Below are 22,967 nucleotides of genomic sequence, written 5' to 3'. Positions count from 1 at the left end.
GGCAGTAGCCAATGGGTACTGCCCTGGAGGGTGGCTACACCCTCTTTGAGCCTTCCCCCTGAGGTGAGGGGGGCACATCCCTATTTCTATTTGGGGAATCCTCCAGAACCAAGATGGAGGATTTCTTAAGGCAAGGGTCACCTCAGCTCAGGACACCTTAGGGGCTATCCTGACTGGTGGGTGACTCCTCCTTGTTTTTCTCATTATCTCCTCCGGAGTTGCCACCAAAAGTATAGGCTGTGTCCAGAGGGGTGGGCATCTCTACTAGCTGGGATGCCCTGGGGCGCTGTAACAACAGGCATAAGCCTTTGAGGCTCACCTCCAGGTGTTACAGTTCCTGCAGGGGGAGGTGAGAAACACCTCCACCCAGTGCAGACTTTGTTCCTGGCCACAGTGACAAAGGTACTCACCCCATGTGGCCAGAAACTCATCTGGTTGTGGCAGGCTGGCAGGAGCTGGTCAGCCTAACACTAGGAATTGGACTGGTATACAGGGGGCATCTCTAAGATGCCCTCTGTGTACATTTTTCAATAAATCCCACACTGGCATCAGTGTGCATTTATTGTGCTGAGAAGTTTGATACCAAACTTCCCAGATTTCACTGTAGCCATTATGGAACTGTGGAGTTCGTAATTGACAGACTCCCAGACCATATACTATTATGGCTACCCTGCACTTACAATGTCTAAGGTTTGGCTTAGACACTGTAGGGGCATTGTGCTCATGCAACTATGCCCTCATCTGCGGTATAGTGCACCCTGCCTTAGGGCTGTAAGGCTTGCTAGAGGAGTGACTTGCCTATGCCACAGGCAGTAGGTTGAGGGCATAGCACTCTGAAGGGAGGGCCATGTCGACAGTCATTTTCTCCCCACCAGCACACACAAGCTGTGAGCCAGTGTGCATCTGCTGAGTGAGGGGTCCCCAGGGTGGCATAATACATACTGCAGCCCTTAGAGACCTTACCTGGCCACAGGGCCCTTGGTACCAGGGGTACCAGTTACAAGGGACTTATCTGTGTGCCAGGGCTGTGCCAATTGTGGGAACAAAGGTACAGTTTCGGGAAATAACACTGGTGCTGGGGCCTAGTTAGCAGGGTCCCAGCACACTTTCAATCATAACTGGTATCAACAAAAGGCAAAAGGTTAGGGGGTAACGATGCCAAGGGAGGCATTTCCCTACACAGACCAATCTGGGTTTGTCCTAGGTCAATCCATGGCCCACAATCTGTGCACCCTGTTTGCCTTGCTGAACGGACAGCTGTGGGCCATGCTGCTTCTCCTGGATGCCACTACGGTATTTGATTCCCTTGAGCGGACATATTTATTTCACCTGCTGGAAAGCTTCGGCTTCACCCCATTGTTTATTCGGGGGATCAAACTCATATACATGCAGCTCACCGCTCGAGTGCAGATGAATGAAGTTCTCTCTCTGCCATTTTCCATTGTTTGGGGCACTCAACGGGGGTGACATCTTTTGATTATCCTTTTTGCCATAGCAATGGAGCTACTGTCTGCCCGTTTGCAGCAACATCAAGTGACCACAGAACTAACCTACACTTCTAGAAGGCTGGTGGTAACTACGTATGCGGACTACATCACCCTGTATACTGTGACCCGGAACTGAACCTGGCGCCAATATTGAACGAACTCCTGGTCTGCGGCTGTCTGACAGATATCTTGATTAACCAATCCAAATTGATCATCTTCCCTCTGACCCCACCCACCGTGGAATTTGAGACCTAGTTTCCTTTGAAATGGGCAGGACCCTCTGTCAAATATTTAGGAATTTGGGTCAGTAGAGACTCTGAGGTCATATGGTGAGAGGATTATGGCTGTGTGGTGAACTGGTTGGAATCTTGCATTCAGGCTTGGATCAAGTTGGTCCTTTTTTTTTTTTTTTCAGAGGGTTGAGTAGCAATCGCCAAGATGGTGGTCTTACCCACGCTCCTCTATCTGCTCATCAACATCCCACTCCCATTGACAGGTGCCTTCTTCGAGACAATCCATTCTCTCTTGATCCAGCTGACTTGGGTAGGTGGGCAGCATAGAATAGATCGGGAGGCATCAACGCACCCATTCTAACATTGGGGGGATGCGCACCAGATTTCCCCCTATACGCCTAATGCGCACAGGTGCAATTAGTGGACAACTGGCTTTGACCCACACCATATCAGCCACACATTGCAAAATAAATGGATACTGCCTCTCCCTGCCAACTGGTGCCTTCCTTATTGCCAGGTGACACAAGCTTGCGAGGAGAAAGGTACAGTGGGCTGCACGGTGAGCGCTTGGGACAGATTGAGGAGTAGAGCACACCCTGGTTGTTTATATGCTGACCAGCTGCTCCTTGCCCATAAGCCTATGTTACCGCTGACTTCTGGTAAGAGGGTGCTTCAGCAGCCTGCCCACATGCTCCTGGGAACTATGGGGGGCGTGTACTAGGACGGGACATTACAACCACTGCCAAAGCTAAGGGAGACCATTGCATGTTCACTGCTGAATATCATACGGTACCACCAACTAAGATCTACCTGTAAGTCTCTACAGGATATGTTCACCTGTTCGCCCTGATGATACATGCACTCAAGATGATCCACATTTCTACCTCACCAAATCATAAATCAGTGCAATGTCACTCAAATGCTAACAAGCCTTGGCAAAGTCAACAAACTGGACACTTCGAAACTTTTTTAAAGAAAGCTGAGTTAAGTGTCAATGCAGTTGGTTAGAAGTACTTGGGGCGACCAACTCCAGCAGGGAGCTAATCAGGAGAAAACCACCACTGTCCTCAAAAACAGTTAACTTCACAGAAGAAGCAGTCATTCTGCAGTTCCAGCACTTTTTTTGGTGTTAAAATGGATATGTGGTGGTCCTGATGCAAGGGATGAAGGATGCTGAAGATGTTCTAAGGATGCTGTGAATGAGACGAAGTAGAAGGGGTATTCCTGCAGAGATTTCTTGGTCCACAGAGATGGTGAGGGGCTCCTGGTTTCAGGGTCGACGTCCCACAAAATCCTCTACAGGCTTGCCATCCATTCGCTACTGGACTACCAATCCCCCACTGTCGCTTTCACAGGCCAATCCTTCTGAGGGTCCCAGCAACTCTCTGACAGCAACTCTGTAAATCAGGTATTGGCTCTTGGTGCTGCACAGCAGCAGTGGTAGCGGCTTGAAGACTTTGGGCTACCAGCTTACCCCAGCAGGCTTCTCCAGCTGTTGTGTTCCTGTGCTGCTAACAGGAGGCTAGTCAGCTATCGGTTGGCGTTCTCTTGGCTTGACTGGGCTCCAAAGACAGCTTCTCCATGAGCAGAAACCAACAGGCATAGTCCCTCTCTTTGCTAGCCACCAGGTGCAGCAGGTACAGTGCTCGTCAGTGCCGTCTCTCTTTGCTGGTGCCTCGGTGCAGCACGGCAGTCCTTATGTGGAACTTCTGAGACGGTCAAGATCTAAGTGCCAGGGTTGCCCTATTTATTCTCAGAAAAGACCCTAAGGGCAGGTTGCGGTTGGTAGCCAATGGGCTACCAGGTTCCCTCCTACCTGGTGACCACTTTCTGTGGAGTGTGGCATCTAGGTATTCCAGGATGCACCGTTCTGAACACTCCCAAGATGGTGAGACCCCTCTTCTAGTGTACAGACCTCACTAGCCACCCCCTGATGGTAGTGACCTCAGGACTACACGGCCCGTGGAAAACCAGTCTGGCAACTGGTTTCCCCTCATTGCCTCCCCTGCCAGCCTGTCTAATTACTTTGCAGTCCATTGTCTAATAACCACTAACAGCTCAATATAGCCACAGGTGCGAGAGCAACTATTTAGAAAACTTACGTATCAGAAAATACACAGATAAAGAGATACATCTGCATTAGATCAAGCATCGGCAAATCCACTAAGCCTAGTTATAATGGACTACTGCATGCAAACCCAGGCACATACAAGTGTTATTTGTGTTTCACGCAAAAACATTGTTGAACACGTTAAAGCCACCTCTATTGGCTCTGCCAATTCTTAAGTGGGGGAAAATAGCAAAAATAAAGACTGTCTTCTGTATTGAATACATCTGGGGCTAAAGGTTTGAAAGTGACTGGGTGTACGTTTCATATGTAAAACAGACTTCCTAGAATGATACACCAAACAGCCAAAGGCATGAGGTGCGAGTAATACTGCTCTGGGTAGAACCAGGGACCACTCTATGTATATTTTCAAGAGTTGGCAATAAAATAGCATGAAGATGGATGACTGAAGTTAGACCTAAAGATGTCCCTTGCAATGCGCTTTACAAAATAGATGTTTATGATGTTCCGAGAAAAACAAAAACAACAAAAGTATCAAATTTGCATCTAAAAATGCGGACTGTCTGGGGCATTCCTCCGCTTCCTCTTCCCCATCATCCATCACCCGGTACTCAACACAGACTCTTATAGCAGGCATTTAAACAATGAATGCAGGCATCAGCACACCCTTTGTAAAAGACCAGTGCTTTAAAAGTATTCCTTATTCCCCGGGAAAATTTCACATGCTGAGAAATAACTGGCGGCAAAATGACAAATTACATAGTTATAAATCAATAAGATCCATCAACGGTTGACAGGATAGCAGGTGTTAACATTACACAACCTAGTGGCACTTTTTTTTATACACATAAAAAAGATACAATGTTGAATCAACCCATCTGTAATTCCAACCTGCCACCTAGTTACTCACAGATCTTTGGAATAGGTGTATTAATTTAATGAGCTATCTGACCTAGTTGAGGTAAAGCCAGAAACTCTGCAGTTGTGCACAGAAAAAGGCGTGTACAAAAGAGGTCAGGCTGGATTGTAACCCAAACTATTTAATTCAGTGGGTGAGTATGCATCCCAACATTTTAACACTATAGTGAACACAAATATTTTAACTAGTGCTTTGCAAGTGAGTGGCGCAGAGGTCTCATTCATGGGCCTGAGCTGTCACGTCTGGCTTACTTGAATACGGGGTACACATGAAGTTAGTAGGGAACGCACAGCCACACCAAACATGCATAACTGAATGACGGAAGCTTACCTTCAGGCCCCGCTCATACCGCCTGGTTTTGGACGCGTCCCCGGCTTCCTTCGCATTTCCGATTGCCACCTTGTAGTTTTCGATCCTGAGGTGAAGGGTCTGCTGCAGCCCCCCGACAGCAGGGGCCATGGAGTCCTAGAACAGGGGGGCGGAACAAAGACTTAGGGTCCAGGTAGAACAAAGCATCGCAAGAGAGCAACTTAACGGGTAACAACGTGCTCAGTTCTTGATAAATAAAAAGGTCACGACGCTTTTCACGTTTTTAAACCTGTGAGGCGGCTCTATCACGTCGCAACAGCGCCCCACCGGCAGCAGTGCAGAAGGAAATACGTTGTTCGGTGGGTTGGGTGTGTGAAGAAACTGACAACCACAGAAAACCGCAGCAAGGCACTTTAAGGTCGGATAAAAACAGTGGAGCCTTTCAAACGTATTCCTGAGGTGGAACTAGGACGGAGGAAACCAGAAAGGAGGGGTATTTAGAGAGCAGGGCGTGAAGATCTCGTTCATAAACCGCTTCAACGCTGCTTTTCTGGTCATGACGTTCTCTTTCCACTACATGCAAAGCTGTTACTGGATAATGGCATTGGGACTGTGCACCATTAAAAGTTAACTTCAAATAACTTACATTGTTCCCCATGCCAACTCGACCACTCAACACTTTCTCTTCATCGCAACCATGAGATCAGCCGTGCCACACTGCACAGGTGTAAAGTGTTCAAAGCAGCGGCGCAATACATAAAACCTTTCACAGCAACTAGACAGGCCATGTCAGTAAGAATTCATAAGGCACCGAATGCAGCCAAATGCTTCACTTTGCCCGCTGTGAGTGGGAAAAAGCTACACAAGCCCCAGAAAAAAAAGCTGCAAAACCGCCCACAGTCTGAAAGTCAAAGACACGGGCGCGTGTGTTCTAAAGTATATTGCATCAATAGGCGTTTTCGAAAACTCGCCGCAGTCTAACAGGATTCTGAGACTTCTGAATGTTGAGTCTGCAATGTCTGCAACGCGAGTCTACTCTGCAAAGAGAGTCTTTGAAAAATGGAAGGAGGGCAGGAGGATTCCACCTGACACCTCACCTAGGGAGACCACCTGGCCCTGAGGCAAATTCTGGACAGGACTGTAAAAAAGCAGGACAAAGGGTCACAATTCAGGACAAAAATTCAGGACAAAGGGTCAAAATTCAGGACAAAAATTCAAAAACAAACGTCAGTTTTACAGACACACCCAAGAGAGGCCATGCCTCACTTTGTTGTCAGTGCATTTATTTACTCTTTTTTTTAACATAGCACTATTTATTCACTGTGGTCTTTTTGTGATTGCCTCCTGGTATGCTACATTCAGGTGTCACATTACGTCCTTGTTCAGTAGTAAATGAATGCCCTTCAGCACTGTGTCATGGCCATCACCCCTACCCCAATCCTCCCAATCTTTCTTGAAGAGAAAGTAACAGCCACATTTTGATTATGTTTCTGAACATTTTAAAACCCCTGGCAAACAGGTTGGGAAACATTAAGGTAATTAACCTTATGCTAGTTTAAACAAATTGAACAAAAATATTTGGCTCACCCCAACCGCCCACTGACTTTCAACCTAATTTTTTTTTTAATGCAGCAGGGCTGATGGTGTGGGCGACAGTCTCACGTCTAATGTCAGGATGTGAGGTACCCACAACTTGTCTGTAGTCTCACAGCACTAGAGTGTGTGTCTGGGACTCTACATTTATCTCAGAAATTGGAGCCAGGACTACCAATCAAAGATAATAAAAGAGGAGGATGAAATCAAGATCAAATGGGAGATACACGGCAAGTGATTCAAAGAGTTGTTGCTAAGAACTGGGTAAATAAGGAAGAGAAGAACAAGGTGGGACAATTCCTAAAATCAGACAAGATGGGTTCACCAAGACTATCAGAAGGTTTTTGGTACCTGGGGAGTTGTCTCTGCACACAGGAGAGAAACAGAAGAAGCACTCTCAAGTGGTTGAACAAGCAACACCCATACAGCTTGGCTAACTCTTCTGGTGCAATGGTCAGTTGTTCGTGCTTGTGAAGGGTGAGCAGAGGCCAGACCCCTTGCAAGGTTGTGCAAGGCAGTTGACCGCTTTGTACATGTCTTTAAATGGTTTTGAAATTGAGCAAAAGCCAAACTAGTGATATGGGTTATCCCTAAGTGTCAAGTACATATAGAATCTTCAGAATATTTGGGATGTAAATTTCACAAACAAAAAGTAAAAATGTTAAAATGTAATTAATGTTTCTTTAACATATGGCACTGTTTTCCTCTTTATATACAATTGGATCTCAGATTGAACTGGGAACCAGTTACCTTTTGATACCTAGTTATTAATATCTACCATTCTCCCACTGATTTGCAGGATGGAAATCTCGGCAGAGTGTCACGTTCCCTCCAAACCCAGTTTGCTGTTTGGTCTTCTCTTCAGCTTTCTGTAGTGGGCCACATGGCACAAGTGAAGAGGATTTGTTACCCCAATGATAGTATTATTTTGCAAATCTTCTCCTGCTCGTCCTTTATTCCTTCTTCAGACATGCCACACATCTGATTTGGTTGCTGTGGCGCCATTCGGTAGCTGTTTCCACTGTAAAGATACCCGTGACTGTGGGTGGATTAGGTCTTCTGTACTTAGAATGCTATTATTCAGCTGCACAGGTCAAATGGTTGGCTTGATGGTTTCTGCCCACCTCCCTGCATGAGATGGGGTTTATCAGTAAAGACTTTTAAGGAAGGCTTAATGCACTGCCCATTGTTTCCTACTGACCATTCTACGAATCACCATCCGGGGTTATCATGCACAGCTTTCTCCTGCCTTGCTAGAACCTGTAAACTCACTAACACGAAGAAACCCTGTGCTCCTGTACTATCTTTGCTAAGCCTTCCCACTGGCACAGGGCGGATGTGCTCAGAGCAACTCCATCAGTGGCATGCTGCAGGTGTCTTAAAATTGGGGGATTTGTTTCTGGACAGTGAGCTACTAAATTTCCAAACCCTAGTGACAGACTACCATTTTCACCCCAATCAACTCCTTACTTACAACCACCTTAAATAATCATTAGATGCCCTATTTCGTGTCTGCCACCTAGCACTAACCCTACAAGAGGTGTGCCAGAAGCTCTACACCATAGGAACTGGTGGCAAACTGATAGAATGGGCGTACAGACTGTTATGCCATTAATTGTGTTTGACCAATTACTTTGTGTTTCACCACTGCGCATATTAGTTGTTCAATGTTCACCAGTAGCACATTACATGTTGTATTCAGTTTCGCTGCCTATTGGCTTTAACATGGCATTAGACATTCAGTTTAGCTGCCTATTGGCTTTAACATGGCATTAGACATTACATTTGGTATTTAGGTTAGGTGCCTATTGGCTTTAACGTGGAATTAGACATTGCAGTTGAGGCATTGCAGATGAGCTGTGTTTTTCGTATTGAATTCACATCAAACCCTAACGGGATAAGAGAGCGTATATTTTGTGTTTACCTCTCTATCCAGCCTGGGAACAAGCAAAGTTTGGAGACTTGGCCACTCTCCAAACTCTTGTTCGATTCCCCCACTGAGCCAGCATGTTTAGACTAAGGGGCCTGTTAGCCAGCTTTTTACGTTGTCCCTGGGCAGCAGCAAGGGGGAATTTTTCATGACTTCAGTCAGGAGCGTACGTTAGCTGCCTGACCTCCCGTTTGGGTGGAAAATCTCTTTCTCACAGTTGGACAGGAGTCATCAACTTGCAGGCATGAGAAGGATGACGAGCAGTGATAGGCCCTACGGTGATGACATTTTGACTTTTAATCTTTGCTTTCAAGTTATGCTATAATATAATCACATGTATTTGATGTGTACATTGCAAATGAGAAGTACTTTGATATATTTTGCTTTCATTGCTGTGACTACTTTTAAACATGTGCTTCCAACCTAATAATCTCGTATTTCAGGAACCTCGTGGTGAAGTAATAATAATACATGTCTTCTTTAAACTAAGATATGCATTCCAGAGGTTTTGTCAGCTCGGTCATATCTTAAGGAAAGCAAAACACAGACTTTTCCTGCAACACAGAAACCACTCCAGGTCTTCTCGTCATACTACCTGGGTGATTGATGGGGCCAAATCTCTGCAAGATAAAAACTGGACTAAAATACTGGACTTTCCCCACAAAGTATCCCACTGCTGTCACTTTAACTAGATTCATAAAGCTTGTTTGGAAATGCATTCCGCCCGTTGCTTGCCATTGGCCTTCTTGTTTGTAACTCACATTTTGTTGCTTTCAATTTGCTGGCTTAATTTGTTTTAGGCTATGCAGCTTGAGTTCGTCCCTTCCCTTGCCCAAACCTTATTTACAGTATCCTTCCGAGTGCTCCTTTTCTGTAAACAGGCCTGTAAATCTTGTACTTATCTCATCACATTTGCTGTGCATTCAAAGAACAAAGTCAAATGTCAGGCTCTGTCTTCGGTAGGAACATAGGGCCACATGTAGCAAAGTCCGATATTGCGACTCGGAAATTGCGAGTCTGTCCGACTCGCAATTTCCGAGTCGCAATATCGGATGCAGAACGGTGTCTCAGACACCATCTGCGACTCTCGCTATGGGGTCGCAAAGACCCACCTCATCAATATTAATGAGGTGGGTCGCAGTTTGCGACCCCATAGCGAGTCCCTGCACTCACAGGGATGGTGGCCTGCTGAAGTCAGCAGACCTGTATGTCTGTGACTGCTTTTTAAATAAAGCAGTTTTTCTTTTCATTTTGCAGCCCATTTTCCTTAAAGGAAAACGAGTTGCAAAAAGAAAATACTTCCGAAACCATTTGGTATCGTTTTTTCAGAGCAGCCAGTGGTCCAAAGGACCACTGCCTGCTCTGAAAAAATATTTTTGGCGACATTCACAAAGGGGAAGAGGTCCCATGGAGACCCCTTCCCTTTTCCGAATGTGTTACCACCAGTGTGACACTGGTGGTAACTGTGAGTTGCTTTGCGACCGCATGCGCGGTCACAAAGCAATTCTGAATTGCGATGCGAGTCGCAAATAGGAAGGGAACACCCCTTCCTATTTGCGAGTCGCATTCACAAATTGCGAGTCGGTACCGACTCGCAATTTGTGAATGAGCATCGCGTTAGGCTGTTTGCATGGCGCAAACTGCAATTTTCGCAGTTTGCACCATGCAAACGGCTTCCTACATCTGGCCCTTAGTGTTTACTTTTTTTTCTCCGACTTCAAAGTAAGAGGATTTATGCAACAATCTTGCTGGATACTGGGGTTAGGAAAGAGTTTTTTTCTATCACATGAAAACATTTAATAAATCTTCAGAATATATTCTACTCTGCACTATACCACTCTACGCCACTGCAATGTCTGCAACGCGAGTCTACTCTGCACTCTATGCCACTGCACCTCTCTACACTACTGCACTCTCTGCCACTCTATTGTATGCCACTCTATTCCACTGCACTCTATGCCACTCTACTCTGCCCCACACCACTCCATGCCACTATACTCTAAACCACTGCATTCTACACCAATGCACTCTAAACAACTGCACTGTACCCCACTTCACTGTACTCTGCACCACTACGCCACTGCTCCTAGGCCACTTTACTCCACACCGCTATGCCACTAACTTTTAGCCATGAACAGCAGCAACTATGGTGTATAATATGGCTAAAACGCATTGGCAAATACAATAACTATTGCATAGACAAGACCTATTTGCTTTGCCAATGTTTGTTAGTACTATGAGGTACCGAGGTCCCTGAAAGAATTCTGAATGTGTAAGTCCTTATTTTAAACATGCATCTGACGCCTCGGCAGGAGTAGAAAGCGCTATATAAATACAATTACATTATAATATAGGCTGCTACAAAATGCGCAAATACATTTGGGTTAAATAAAACAAATGCTTCTCAAATACAGATTTGAAAAATATACAGTTTAAACCTAGTACTAACATTTTTTATAACACTCAGTTAAAACCACACATTCCACAGCTCACCTTGGAACACCTCAGTACCTCTCTAAAAGAAAATATATTTGCCATCAGAAAGCTTCAAGTGACTCCTTTGATTAAAGTCAATGCAGGTTTTCAAGCCCCTTTCCATTTGCAGATTTACCTGTTGCCCACATCTGCATTTCTTTAGGGAAGCAGACACCCTGGCAAGAAGGCCTTTTCTTACCTGTCTGCCCCTACCTCCCTCAGAGCACACAAGACTCCCTGCCCTTCAATCCAGCCGGGGAACCTGATCTGCCCGTAATTTCAGCCTGACGTCCTTTGTCCTTTTGGTGAAGGGCTAAAATTATGGACAGATGCCGTCCGTTAAGCCTTTCATCATGGACAACGGACGGCAGTGCAAAATTGCAGGCAGTCCGTGAAATTTACGGACGGGTGGTCACCCTAACCTCACCTAATCCAGAATTCTGAAAACCTTAACACAGGGAACACACAGGGACGTACCTTCCAGTGGTGTAGCCGGTGCAATGCAGCGCGGCGGCCCAGAGGTGGTAGGGACCCACTTAAAACCACGCCTTGAGCTCTGAGAAGGCATCTAAATAACCATGTCTGAGTTCCGAAGTCACATTAAAGATGACTTTACATTTTATTTTGTCACATTTGCTATGCTTTCAAAGGGAGGTCAAATGCCAGGCTTATATTTTGACACAATGCTGTTTATTCTTTTACATGGAGACTGGTGTTTACATTTCTTTTTTTTACTGCAATGTGTGAGGATTTTGTAAAGTGAGCAAATATGAAAATCTTGCTGATGTGAATGAAAAGCTTGGAGGATGTTGTTTTCTTCCAACACACAACACTGAATATTACCTGTTAATGAACTGTACAAATATTTCAAAATAAACAAACAGAAAAGCAACAATGAAGCACTCTTTTCTAATTCTAAAATGTGATGAAAACAAAGATTTTAATAGGGTCGCAAGAAATCAAGACACTGGTGATTTCCAAATGACAAATATAGCTGAAACCCAATTTCCTCACTCTATCATTGTGCACTAAATAGTTTTATCAACAAAATTGTTCGTGGTCATTTCAATGGAAAATATGCCACCTGTAAATTACGGTGGCTACCACACCATGTTTTAGTAATATATTTGTGACAGTGTTCCTAAATGCCACAACAGCTATATATCACACCTTTATGCTCTCCTGCTAAACAGGTGTGGTTCATTTGTGACAATTGCTCTTTGTATGATGCTTGGATTTTCCAGAATCCCTATGAGTTCACTGATGTAACATTGATGGCAGCACCCCTCTTGTCTGAAAATTGTTCCAGCACTACTGCCTACTAGGGCCACGGGAGCTGTTACAGCTCTGCGTACTTGTTGTTAGCTCTGTCTGATTCCCAGCAGGAGTCAGACTTGGAGTCACAAAATCTACTAAGGCACCTGCAGGGGCACTGCGAAGGCCTCATTGTGTATGCTGGCTTCTGTAAATGCAGAGTGTACCATTTGACCCTGGCTGCCTGAAACCAGCAGAATTCAAATAAGAAGTTATGCCCATGCTGCTAGGTGGCTTCTGAAAACAAGACCGACGTACGTTCAGCCTGAGGGCTGGAGGACAGATGACAGTAGTAGTAAAATAATACAGACTTACTTAAGACAGACCTAGAAGTGGGAAAATGTAAGATTTATTATGTTTCATGTTATGCTAATAAAATGCACAGGTGACTTTAAACAACTTCTCGGGGTCACTAATGCACAAGTTTTCCAAATTAGAACCAGAAGTAGGAATCGTTAGCCTTCTAAGACCTGTGAAAACCAGAAAGAATCTTGGAAAACAAGGTGTTGCTCCCCAGAGGGAGGTATTACCCCATAAGTGCGTGCATCGGCCACTGGCAGACGCACAGACACCCTTCCCTGCTGAGGGTCACGACCAGTGGGCGACTTCAGGGAGGATTTTAAAAATCCTCAGGTGCAGATTTTTTTTTTTTATTCAAAACCCCACGGGAGACACAGAAGAGCTTCCGTGTCTACCCCCACCCGCCCCTCTGTGACGTCAGCGTGCCGCAATGAGCGCTGACGTCACAATTTGTTTTCCCCACCGGAGCAGGAAGCAGCAGGTAAGGCCGCTTTCTGCTCCGGTGGAGAAAACAGGCGCAAGAGCAGGGCTGACCCCCTGTGGGGGCAATTGTTTTTTTTTAATAGATGTATAGTTTCCCTGGGGGCCACGATCGTGTCCCCAAGGAAACCATACAGCTATTTAAAAAATATTTATATGTATATCTATAGATATATCTTTACATTTACTGTCTCTATATCTCACTCTTACGGGTTCTTTTTGTTCCTCCTCTTTCCCCACTGTCAATTTCCTTATTTTTGTTCTGTCTTTCGCCCTTTTCTGGCTCTATAGCTTGTCTGAAGATGAAAAAGAAGTCCCATTCTTCACAAATGAGCATTGGTGCCTATCGTTTACACAAATTAAACACTACCTCACCCCAACAAACTTTGAATCTGCTACAAAAGTTGTTGGCTGGATTTGCTTGACAACCACGGTCAGTTCCAAGCACCCCTGACCTTAACACACCCCAAAAAAGCTCAAGTTGGAACGTTATCTTAAACGCTCATGGGAGACGAAAGTAATATGTACAGATTATTAATCACTTACAATTTCTTAAAGCATCAATGCCTCGCAAATGGTGTTTACTCACACAAAAAGTTATATGGCATCCCTCCCTTTTTCTACAGGGCTCCTTATGCCAAAAAATAAATTAAAACCTATCTGTCAGTAAGAATTAGTTTAGTCCTTTCAAGTCAACAAGAAACATTTTTGGTTGCACTAAAAGCACATGTAGAAAACTTCTCTAGAAGACTCTGCAACAATATCTCGATGATAGGGAAGATTAGGGGTTTAGCCTTATGATATATTTCTAACAGGGTCTCTCTATATCCTGGACAAAGAGGGACTGTGAAAGATAGAAAAATGAAACAGTTTCCCACTTTCTAATTCTGAACAATCAAATTGCACTGATTTGTGAGGGAAGGTCCAAAAAAGCTTACTGGAAATGGGAGGGAAAAGGTCTTGCACTGAGGTCAAATACAGTCCTTACAAAACGTTAGGGTGTCATACAGGCCTCTTCTGTAGTAAAACAGGATTTCTTTTTGACCTATATGAAATTATCTGGTCTTGTATGTCTTGTATGTCTACAGAGAACAGTAAGGGCACGGTGCCCCATTGCTTAGAAGCTGCAGCTAGTTAAATCCTACAGCTGACACACGTTAATGATAGGTGGGATTTTACTCTGTCTACATGGCACATTAAAAAACTGCAAATAAAGTCAGTGAATTTACAAGTAAAGGGAATGCTACCAGAGTAATCAGGGTGTCACCCAGGAAGAACAGAAGATCATTTTACAACCTGCTGCCTTAGGCACTAAAATGTGCTGAAGACTCTGCAACTTAGCATTACTGAAATATCAGAACTGTATTGAATAGTTTGCTCGTAGCTGATTTGTTGCCTTAGTAATATATGGGAACTAGAAGCTGCATTTCAAATATGAAACTAAATTTAATTCCCAGCTGAAAATTTCCTGTATTAACCAGGTGTGTTAAATGTACCTATATCAGCAACTAAGTCATTGGTTTTCAAAGCGTTGGGCAGGCAGTGTTGGACTGGGAACCAAAAGCACTCCTGGAAGAATGTTTCAATGCCATTTCCAAATTGCATCTAACAACAGTGGCTGATTATTTTCACAGAGGGAATACTGTTGAAACCATGGGTCGAAATGGTGAATTCAACAACATTATTTCCCAAATATATAAGGCGTAAAACCCTATGTTTTGCAGATTATTCTGAGATACAGGAAATGAAGTACTCAAATACATAGAGGATCGGCACAGCATTTCTTAGATGGACCAAATACGCATGTGCATAAAAAAATTAGCGCATTACAAAAAGCTGCATGCCCGAAGGAATATAGTTCTAACATTTATTACAGAACTAGAGTGTGACCCATTTAATTAAGGTGCTGCTGAAGGTACTGTAGTTAATAGGTTTTAGATGGGCCATCTATCCCACCCCATCCATCATGCTGTGTGCTGTGCTACCAAGGAGTCAGCAGTCTTGAAACCTTAAAATTCTGCCAAGTAGGGTGTGTGGTTTGGGGCGTCAAGATGGCAGACGCACTCTAAGAGTGCTCCAGACCCCTCCGTCATCCTCTGCTATCCTAGCCCTTGCCTAGCCACACAGAACACCACCTTTGCGCCCTTTGTTGTTTGAAACAATATCCTGCTGAACGGAGCCCCGGGGCCACTGTTGGGGAGAGAGGAGCTGAGCGATTGACGAAGCCAAGATGGCGGCAGGGGGCAACTTATTGCTGATCGTCATAGTGGGACGCGCCGCTGCCTCGGGGGAGATCGCTCCTATGCTACTGGACAGTGAGGTAGGGGAGACAGGCCGAGGCCCGTGGAGATGCAGCGCCCTGCTAAAATGGCGGACACGGGCAGCCGCTGCCACTAGGTGCCCTGAATGACCTGCATAGCAATGCTCTGTGCGCCCGCCTGGACTCGGCAGGGGTAGCTGTGACGTGCATCTATGGCCTCTGCAGCTGTCTCTGCTGCCTGCCACCACTGCCCGCGACACTTCCCTCGGCGCTGGGAGACACTGGGGAGCCTGGAGTAGGACAGAGAGGGGGACCGGCTGGCTTCCCTGGGCACCCGGGACGGCAACCCGTGCTGTCGGCTGATCCCTGGGCCTATGGCAACATGAGCCCTTGGTTGCTGGACTCCCCGGCTGGAGCAGAGTGGCCCCTGTGCCCTGGGTGGGTGATGGTGTCTGCAGTCCTGTTCAGACAGCCTCCGAGACTCTTGGGCCCGCATAGCCTGCACCTCTGAAAGTAGGTGTGCGTGTCCTGGGGTGTACAAGCATGGGCGGAGCCGCTGGTGTGGCTTGGCTGCCAGGGCGAACTACACTGAATAAAATGGCCTTGTTGGAGACCCTGGGTTGGGGAGCAGAGGTCACCACGTGGAATAGCACATGACCCTTTGAGGTGCTCCACTGCAGGGGTCTAACAAGAAACCCTCCATCCTGCAGCTGAAACCTTGTGGGAGCTCCCTCTTGCGGGAGCGGAATGGAAGGGGGGCCTCTTTCGTGGGGTGGAGTATGGTGGCTGGGACCAACTACATCGCTGGATACAACCAGGCCCTCTTGAAAGATATGCCCTGCACTCTTCGCAACTGGGTCACTGCTGACCAGTGGTGCTAGGCGGAGGGTTCATCCAGACCTCTGCGTCCTTGATTTATATCAGCTATTTGTCCTTAGCAGTGTGTGGTCTGGTTTGCTGGTTGCCCCACCCACAGAGGCAGCCAAACACAATAAACATGGACCGGCATGCAATTAAATTCGACCTGAGACTTTTATCTGTGGATATAACAGGTGACCGTCTCTGAAAGGGGTGCTGGCTGGCGCACAGGGGAGATTGACAATCTCACTGGAGCTGTTGGAATCAATACGGTGGGACTTGCAACAGATCCCCTCTGGTGATCTAGCCGTTACTGGAAGCTGAAATTTACATTAATCTAACTACACCCATTAACAAGCCACACACGATAGGTAAGGAGAAGCAGCCGAAACCTCCATCCTCCCAAGCACGAATTGACAAGTTTACAACTCCGACTACAGCCCAAGGAGGAGACACTATGCCAGATCCTACCCTGGCTGTGTAGGACACAACCAAAATTCTCCATGTGATCTAGAGTTCGCAGGCAGCAGTGGAAAATAAAATCGAGGAGGTGAGGGTGGATATAGCCCCGCTTAAACAGGACCTAAAAAATGCCATGAGTCGGATCTCAGAAGCGGAGGCATGCATTTCCTCAGTGGAAGATGAAGTCAGTGAACTGAAGACTAAGGCGAATCACCTGCTCACGCGCACCCATAAGCTCCAGCAAAGAGCGGAAGATGAAGAGAACCGTTTGAGGCGAAACAACCTATGGTTCGTGGGCTTTCTGGAAAGAGATGAGGGGTCCCGCAATGCTGAATTTCTTGAGACCTGATTGAAAACCGGAATGTCATCAAGCAAGCTGATCCGATGGTTCGCTATTGAACAGGCTCACAGAGCTCTCACGGCTAAGTCTCCACTCCCCCCAGAGCCTCGCCTAGGGCTATGATCACCCACTTCTTATGAACATGTAAAATAGAAATTAAGATCAGTGCAATTGACGACATATATGCTATTGTTCCCGGCTCACCTTATGGTTATACATGATGGAAAATCCTATTTTTTTTAATACTCCTGAAGTGGCTTGGGAATTGATACCTGAGGAGCAATGTCTCCGGAGTGATGCTGGATTGCTCTCCTCCTCTCACCCCGCCCAGGCAGGACCATCCAAATTAAAGGGGAAGGGACTCGAACGGCCCAGGCGCTCCCAATCTAGATGCCGCAGACAAAGTGAGAAGAACCAGCGGGACTCATAGTCGCTGAGCTTGGGGCCATTGCCACCGTTATCCCTGCATCACAGAGATTCCTCTACGGGTGCAGAAGAGGGAGGCCGGGACTCTGCACGAAATGGGGAGTGACTAAGCCAAACACACCATGCTATGAATCATTACTTCCTTAGAGGAGTAGGCTGTTAGGTCTGAAGTGGCAGGCATGACATCCTGCTTATTCAGGGTCCACCACGCCACATCATATTAAAGGTTTTCAGTCTCAATTCTGTTAGGATTGGGTGAGGGCGACAGATGCTTCATTTTGAGGGGGAGGGGAGTCTGGGGGAGTTGGGTTGTTCTGGATGAGCTTTCTGTATAAATTTCTGCTCAAGTAATATTTTTTCATGTTTTACTCCAGACTGTCACATAGCTTAGCCTTTATAAAGTTGCCAGAAGAGCCCCTCTGGACTAGTTCCTATGTGCCTGCTGGAGGAGCTGGCTCCTTCTTACTACCAATTCACACTTTGATCCGGTTCATTGTGTCATGATACCTACTTTATGGCCCCATACATGGTCATTTCATGGAATGTGAACAGACTCCTAGACCGAATTAACAAGCACCAGTGCTGCGATCTGCACTACAGCTCCGTGCTTCAATTATTTTCTTGCAGGAAACACATTTGATGGGTGCTTCCTGTCTATTCCTCGCATGATATGGGATTGATCGTGTGTATCACGCGGGCTTCATATGGGGGTCCCGAGGGGTGGTGATTCTTCTGCGCCGTGACGTCCCAATGGTGGTGGTGCAGCAGTCGTGGCTGGATCCCCAGGGTCAATATGTTACTCAGGCGGGAATGTCAGAGGGCCATCCACTCAACTTGATTTGTGCCTATGCCCCACCTACGGCACTTGATCCATTCCTAGGTGCACTTACGGACATAGTGGCCCAGATGCCTCCAGGTCTCACTTTTATAGGCAGTGACATGAATGCGGTCCTGGACCCTGCCCTGGATGATACCGGGCTCCAATCCAAAGTGCGACAATGTTGCACCACTTCTCTCTATAAATGGCTAGCTGGTCTTGGTCTCTGTGACGTCTGCTGTACTTGGCATCCTAGGACCCGACAATATACACATACATCAGCTGTGTACCATGCTCACACAGGTATTTATGGCAGCCACTGATCTACCGTGGGTGCCCCTAGTCTGTATATTAGCTCGTGGCACCTCAGACCATGCCCCACTCCTTGTACGTATTGGTGCTTCTGACTCAGCCCGACGTCCTATTTGGCGCTTCAATGTATGGGTATTGCAGGATGACCACTTTCTTGACAAGATTTGCGCAGAGCTCAATTCATACTTTACAGCTAATGACGGCACGGTCAAATCGGCTGTGACGCTGTGGGCCGCATGTAAAGCCACTAACACCAGCCTTGCTAAAGCTTCTTCGACATCAGGAGAGGGACAAGCAAGCACACATAACCTGCTTGGAAGGCCGTGCACTGCAGCTTGAAACCCGCCTTGCTGGCAATGCGCATGGTGGGGTGGACCATGTACTTGCACTGGCAGAGAGGACATCCGTGCCACCTTGCTGGAGGCAGAGAGGCAGATCGGGCATCCCTCCCAGGCGCGGATATATGGGTGGGGAGATAAAAATAGCAAACTACTCGATTGGCTTGCCTGTAGGTCTTTGGCGAACTGGATCATACCTGAAGCCACTGACTCCACAGGGTCTCTCAAACGTTCATCCTATTACATAGTGGCTACATTCGCTGTAATAGAATGCCACTTTGTAAAAAAGCATCACCACAATCTGCCTCAGATATAGAAACGCCACTTTTCACAGAGATCGCCATGCCTTTTCTCTCCAGCGCTCAGCGTTTGGTACTAGATCAACCTATCTCTATCGAGGAGATTGATAACTCCATCTCATCCCTCAAGACTGGTAAAACACCTGGTCCAGATGATTCCCTACTGAGTTCTACTCAAAATTTAGAGATGTCCTGGCTTCCGGTCTGCACACATTATATGAAGAGGCGGTGACACTGGGTGCCTTCCTCCTCAGTCTTGATCAAGCCACGAAAGTGGTTCTGCCCCAAAAAAAGTCCCCGTCGATCTCGTGCACAGACTATTGTCCAGTTTCTTTACTTAATGGGGAAATCAAAATTTACGCCACTGTTTTGGCAAACCGGCAACATCTGGTTTTGGGCTCCTTGATTCAGTCAGACCAGTGTGGCTTCATGCCAATTCGTAGTACCAGACACTATCTATAGCGTCTACATGGAGGTGGCCAATGGAGGTGGCCAAAGGGTGACGAAGACTGCTTCGCCCATTATGTCAATAATGTATTATTGTATATGTTGAATCCAGCTGAGAACAGGCCCGTTGCTTTCACCTCTTAAGTCGGTTTGCAGAGGCTTCGGGTCTCAAGGTAAACCCACAAAAATCCCGTCTCGTACCTCTACTGAGGTCTCGGGATGTCATTGATTGGTCGTCGACTATTCCTATCCGGCGCCTTAGTTTCACATATTTAGCCATTAAGGTTGCCCTGGACCCATCTATGACCTTGGCCTCTAATATTACCCTGACTGCACGTAGGGTTGTGGCGGATATCAAGAAGTGGCACTCCCTCCCTTAAATATCATGGGCCGTATTGCACTATACAAAATTTTAATGCTACCTAGATTTTTGTATCTTTTCCATAATCTTCCCATCAGCAAACTGAGTCACTGGTTCAGGGAAATGGATGCGGCAACTATCACTTTTCTATGGCAGAACAAAAGACGGTGTCTCAATTGGGATATGTGCAAATTCTGCCCCTATGAGGGTGTTATTTCCAATCTCTAATTCTATTATTTGTCATCCCAAATCTTTATAATCAACTAATGCCTTACAGGAGGTGGGACGATCCGGTCTATTGCCTAGAGCTAACATTGATGGAGTTTCCTCACGTGTTGGACCTGCTCTATGGCTGCCTCATCTCCAGCAGTATTCCAGAGATCACCAGGAAGGTGTTTGTGGTGTAGAGGAAACGTTGGGGAAAATTATGCTGTACACCCCCGTATGGCAGGGGAAATGGTTGCGCAAGGTGGCTGCCCTGGAGGGCTTTTCGAGATAAGAATCCATTGGTATAACACTGGTCAGAGATATCTGGTCAGGTTCACATATGATGTCCTTCCAAATGTTGCAGCAAACCCATGCCCTAAGAGGTACACAATTTTATAAATTCTTACAACTACGACATGCACTGGGGAGGCATATACCCCAGGATAACTTGGTGCCTGAATTTAGCCCACTGGAAGCAAAAGTGGTTATGGGAGGGCTGGGTAAGGGGCATAGTTTCCCAGATATATAGCTTTCTTGATATTGAACTCAGCTGGTCCCCTTCAACTACCAAGATCTCATTGGGTGGCACTGCTGGGATCAGTGAAAGATGCAGACTGGAGGGATGCCCTTACGGCACCTCATGAAATTACTATCTCGTCCAGGCTATGACTGGTGGAGCTATATTACTTGTATTGTGTTTACCTTACACCTGAACGTTGCACCATGCCGGTCCTCAGTCATCCCCTCGATGCAACCATTGTACTTGCTCGCCTGCTGATTTTTTCCATGTGGTGTGGAGCTGCCCAGTCATTGCACAACATTGGGAGACAGGTGTTAAGTGAACTCTCCATGGTGTTGGGTCACACAATAGAACCTTCTCCCTTGGTGGGTCATCTTGGGGGTCATGGGGAGGATGGGGATGTTGCGGGCGGAGAGAACCTCAGCAGAGCTGGGTACAGCTCTGCTGGTGGTGAAGAGGGATACTGCAGTGCAGTGGATGGTGAGCGGGCCGCCCTACTCTTGCGGTGGAGAAAAGGGGTGGACTGGTGTGCCCAAATGGAACGATCGGTGTATAGGGGTTGTGGATGCCCACAGAAGCATGCTAAGATTATGTCTCGATGGTTGGGGAACATTCAGTCTGGTTTAGATTTGTCGCAATTGTAAAAGTGCTGAACAACACAGTGGACAATATTGGCTTTATCAATTGTCTTGATGCTGTATGATGCAAGTCTGGGCTCTAATAGCTGTACCGGATATAAATATGTTATGCTTGACTCCTGCAACTATGCACATGTGACATTTTGTTGTTGTATTGATGAAAATTATAAAAAGTTGGTAATCCCCCAAAAAATCTGCCAAGTAGAAACTGTTCAGCCTCCTTCTCTGCACTCAGCCCACAGAGGAAGACATTATATATTGATAAAACTGAGCTGTTTTAAGTAATTTTCACCTGCTGCCCCTGTTATAGCATCTGCACATCAATCAGCGGAAATGCCTTCTTTCCTGGCTAGTGCTCTAATGCTTAGTCAAAGGAGGTGAGCTGAACATGATGCACCCAGACAGATGAGGGATTCACTCTTTGGGAGGTACGTGGTCACACTGCTCCCTCCAGGCTGCTCTCATTGGTGGAATGGTAGCAATGAAATCAGCAACCAGCCTATCATGGGATTCCTGGTCCTGGTTCATATACTTTGACTACAAGACTAAAGTCCAACCTGAACTTGAATGTTTACTTAAATTTTGTACACGATACGCCCCTCTTCAAAGTGTTATCCTGCTTGCAATATTTCATTTTGTACATTATGATTATGAGAAAATAGTTTTTCCATTGATTGGGGTTGTTGCCTTTTTATTCACTCAGGCACTATGTGGTATAAAAGGTTAAATAACCACTGCACCAAGGAGAGTACTATTATAATCTAAAGTTAGTTTATAGTGGCATGGGTTGATGGAGGTCACCACACAGTCACTGGCATCTTATTGTTACGAAACTACATGCCAAAAACACTACATTCACTCAAAAACAATGATGAAGGAGATATTATTTTCTTTTTATGCTGCTTGGAATTGCAGCGGTGAAATGAAGGTTGCATTATTCTAAGAACAATCAAGGACACTTGCTGTTGCTAACAACGGTAAGCAGAAAGCAGACTGTGCATTCACCTTCTGGGGTACTACTGGTGAGGTGAGGAGCTGCTCTGTGGCAACCGGTTTTTCTCTGATTGCAACTTCATTATGTTGTGGGTCGGATCCACTCTCCTCGCCCATTGAAGTTGTCTCGTTTTCATCTTCATCTTCTCCCACAACGTCTTGCAACTCTGCCTGCAGCAACGATGAGAAAACAATCATGCCACATTGCACAAATATTACAGGAAGCTCATATTTTTACACAACCAAGTGCACAGCTCCTATCTCCGGGAGTAGTCTGTGTGTGTGTGTGTGTGTGTATATATATATATGTATATATATATACATATATATTCACTCAAAAATCCAAAGGTTACAAGGACGTTATAGTTACTTTCTGAATTTACTCGCACAAAACTAGAGAAATTCAGCAGTTATAGTTAGAGTTATTTCAAATAACTATAACTATAACTCACACTCTCGCCATGCACTGCTAATTATCTGCAGATATTACAGCACTCATGACAACTTTTATAACGTCAATAAACATTTCAGTGAAACATTAGAAGTCAAACTATTGGAGAAAACACTGGGCATGGTGGTGG

The 22,967-nt window shown here is 45.9% G+C and overlaps 1 protein-coding gene across 1 annotated transcript in view; it reads right to left on the bottom strand.

The window, feature by feature from the left end:
- The window catches only part of CC2D1B (coiled-coil and C2 domain containing 1B), a 637,449-nt gene that overhangs the window by 532,616 nt on the left and 81,866 nt on the right, over positions 1–22,967 (bottom strand). Inside the window, exons 5-6 of the mRNA XM_069232670.1 lie at positions 22,399–22,557; positions 5,038–5,172 (exon numbers count right to left, since the gene is read on the bottom strand). Coding sequence (XP_069088771.1) covers positions 5,038–5,172; positions 22,399–22,557 — 294 coding nt within the window. The remainder of the gene's footprint in view (positions 1–5,037; positions 5,173–22,398; positions 22,558–22,967) is intronic.

Source organism: Pleurodeles waltl, chromosome 4_2 (genome assembly GCF_031143425.1).
Source record: "Pleurodeles waltl isolate 20211129_DDA chromosome 4_2, aPleWal1.hap1.20221129, whole genome shotgun sequence".
Taxonomy (NCBI): Eukaryota; Metazoa; Chordata; class Amphibia; order Caudata; family Salamandridae; genus Pleurodeles; species Pleurodeles waltl.
The sequence above is the reverse complement of the archived record's forward strand: the minus strand, read 5'-3'. Positions and strand labels throughout refer to the sequence as shown.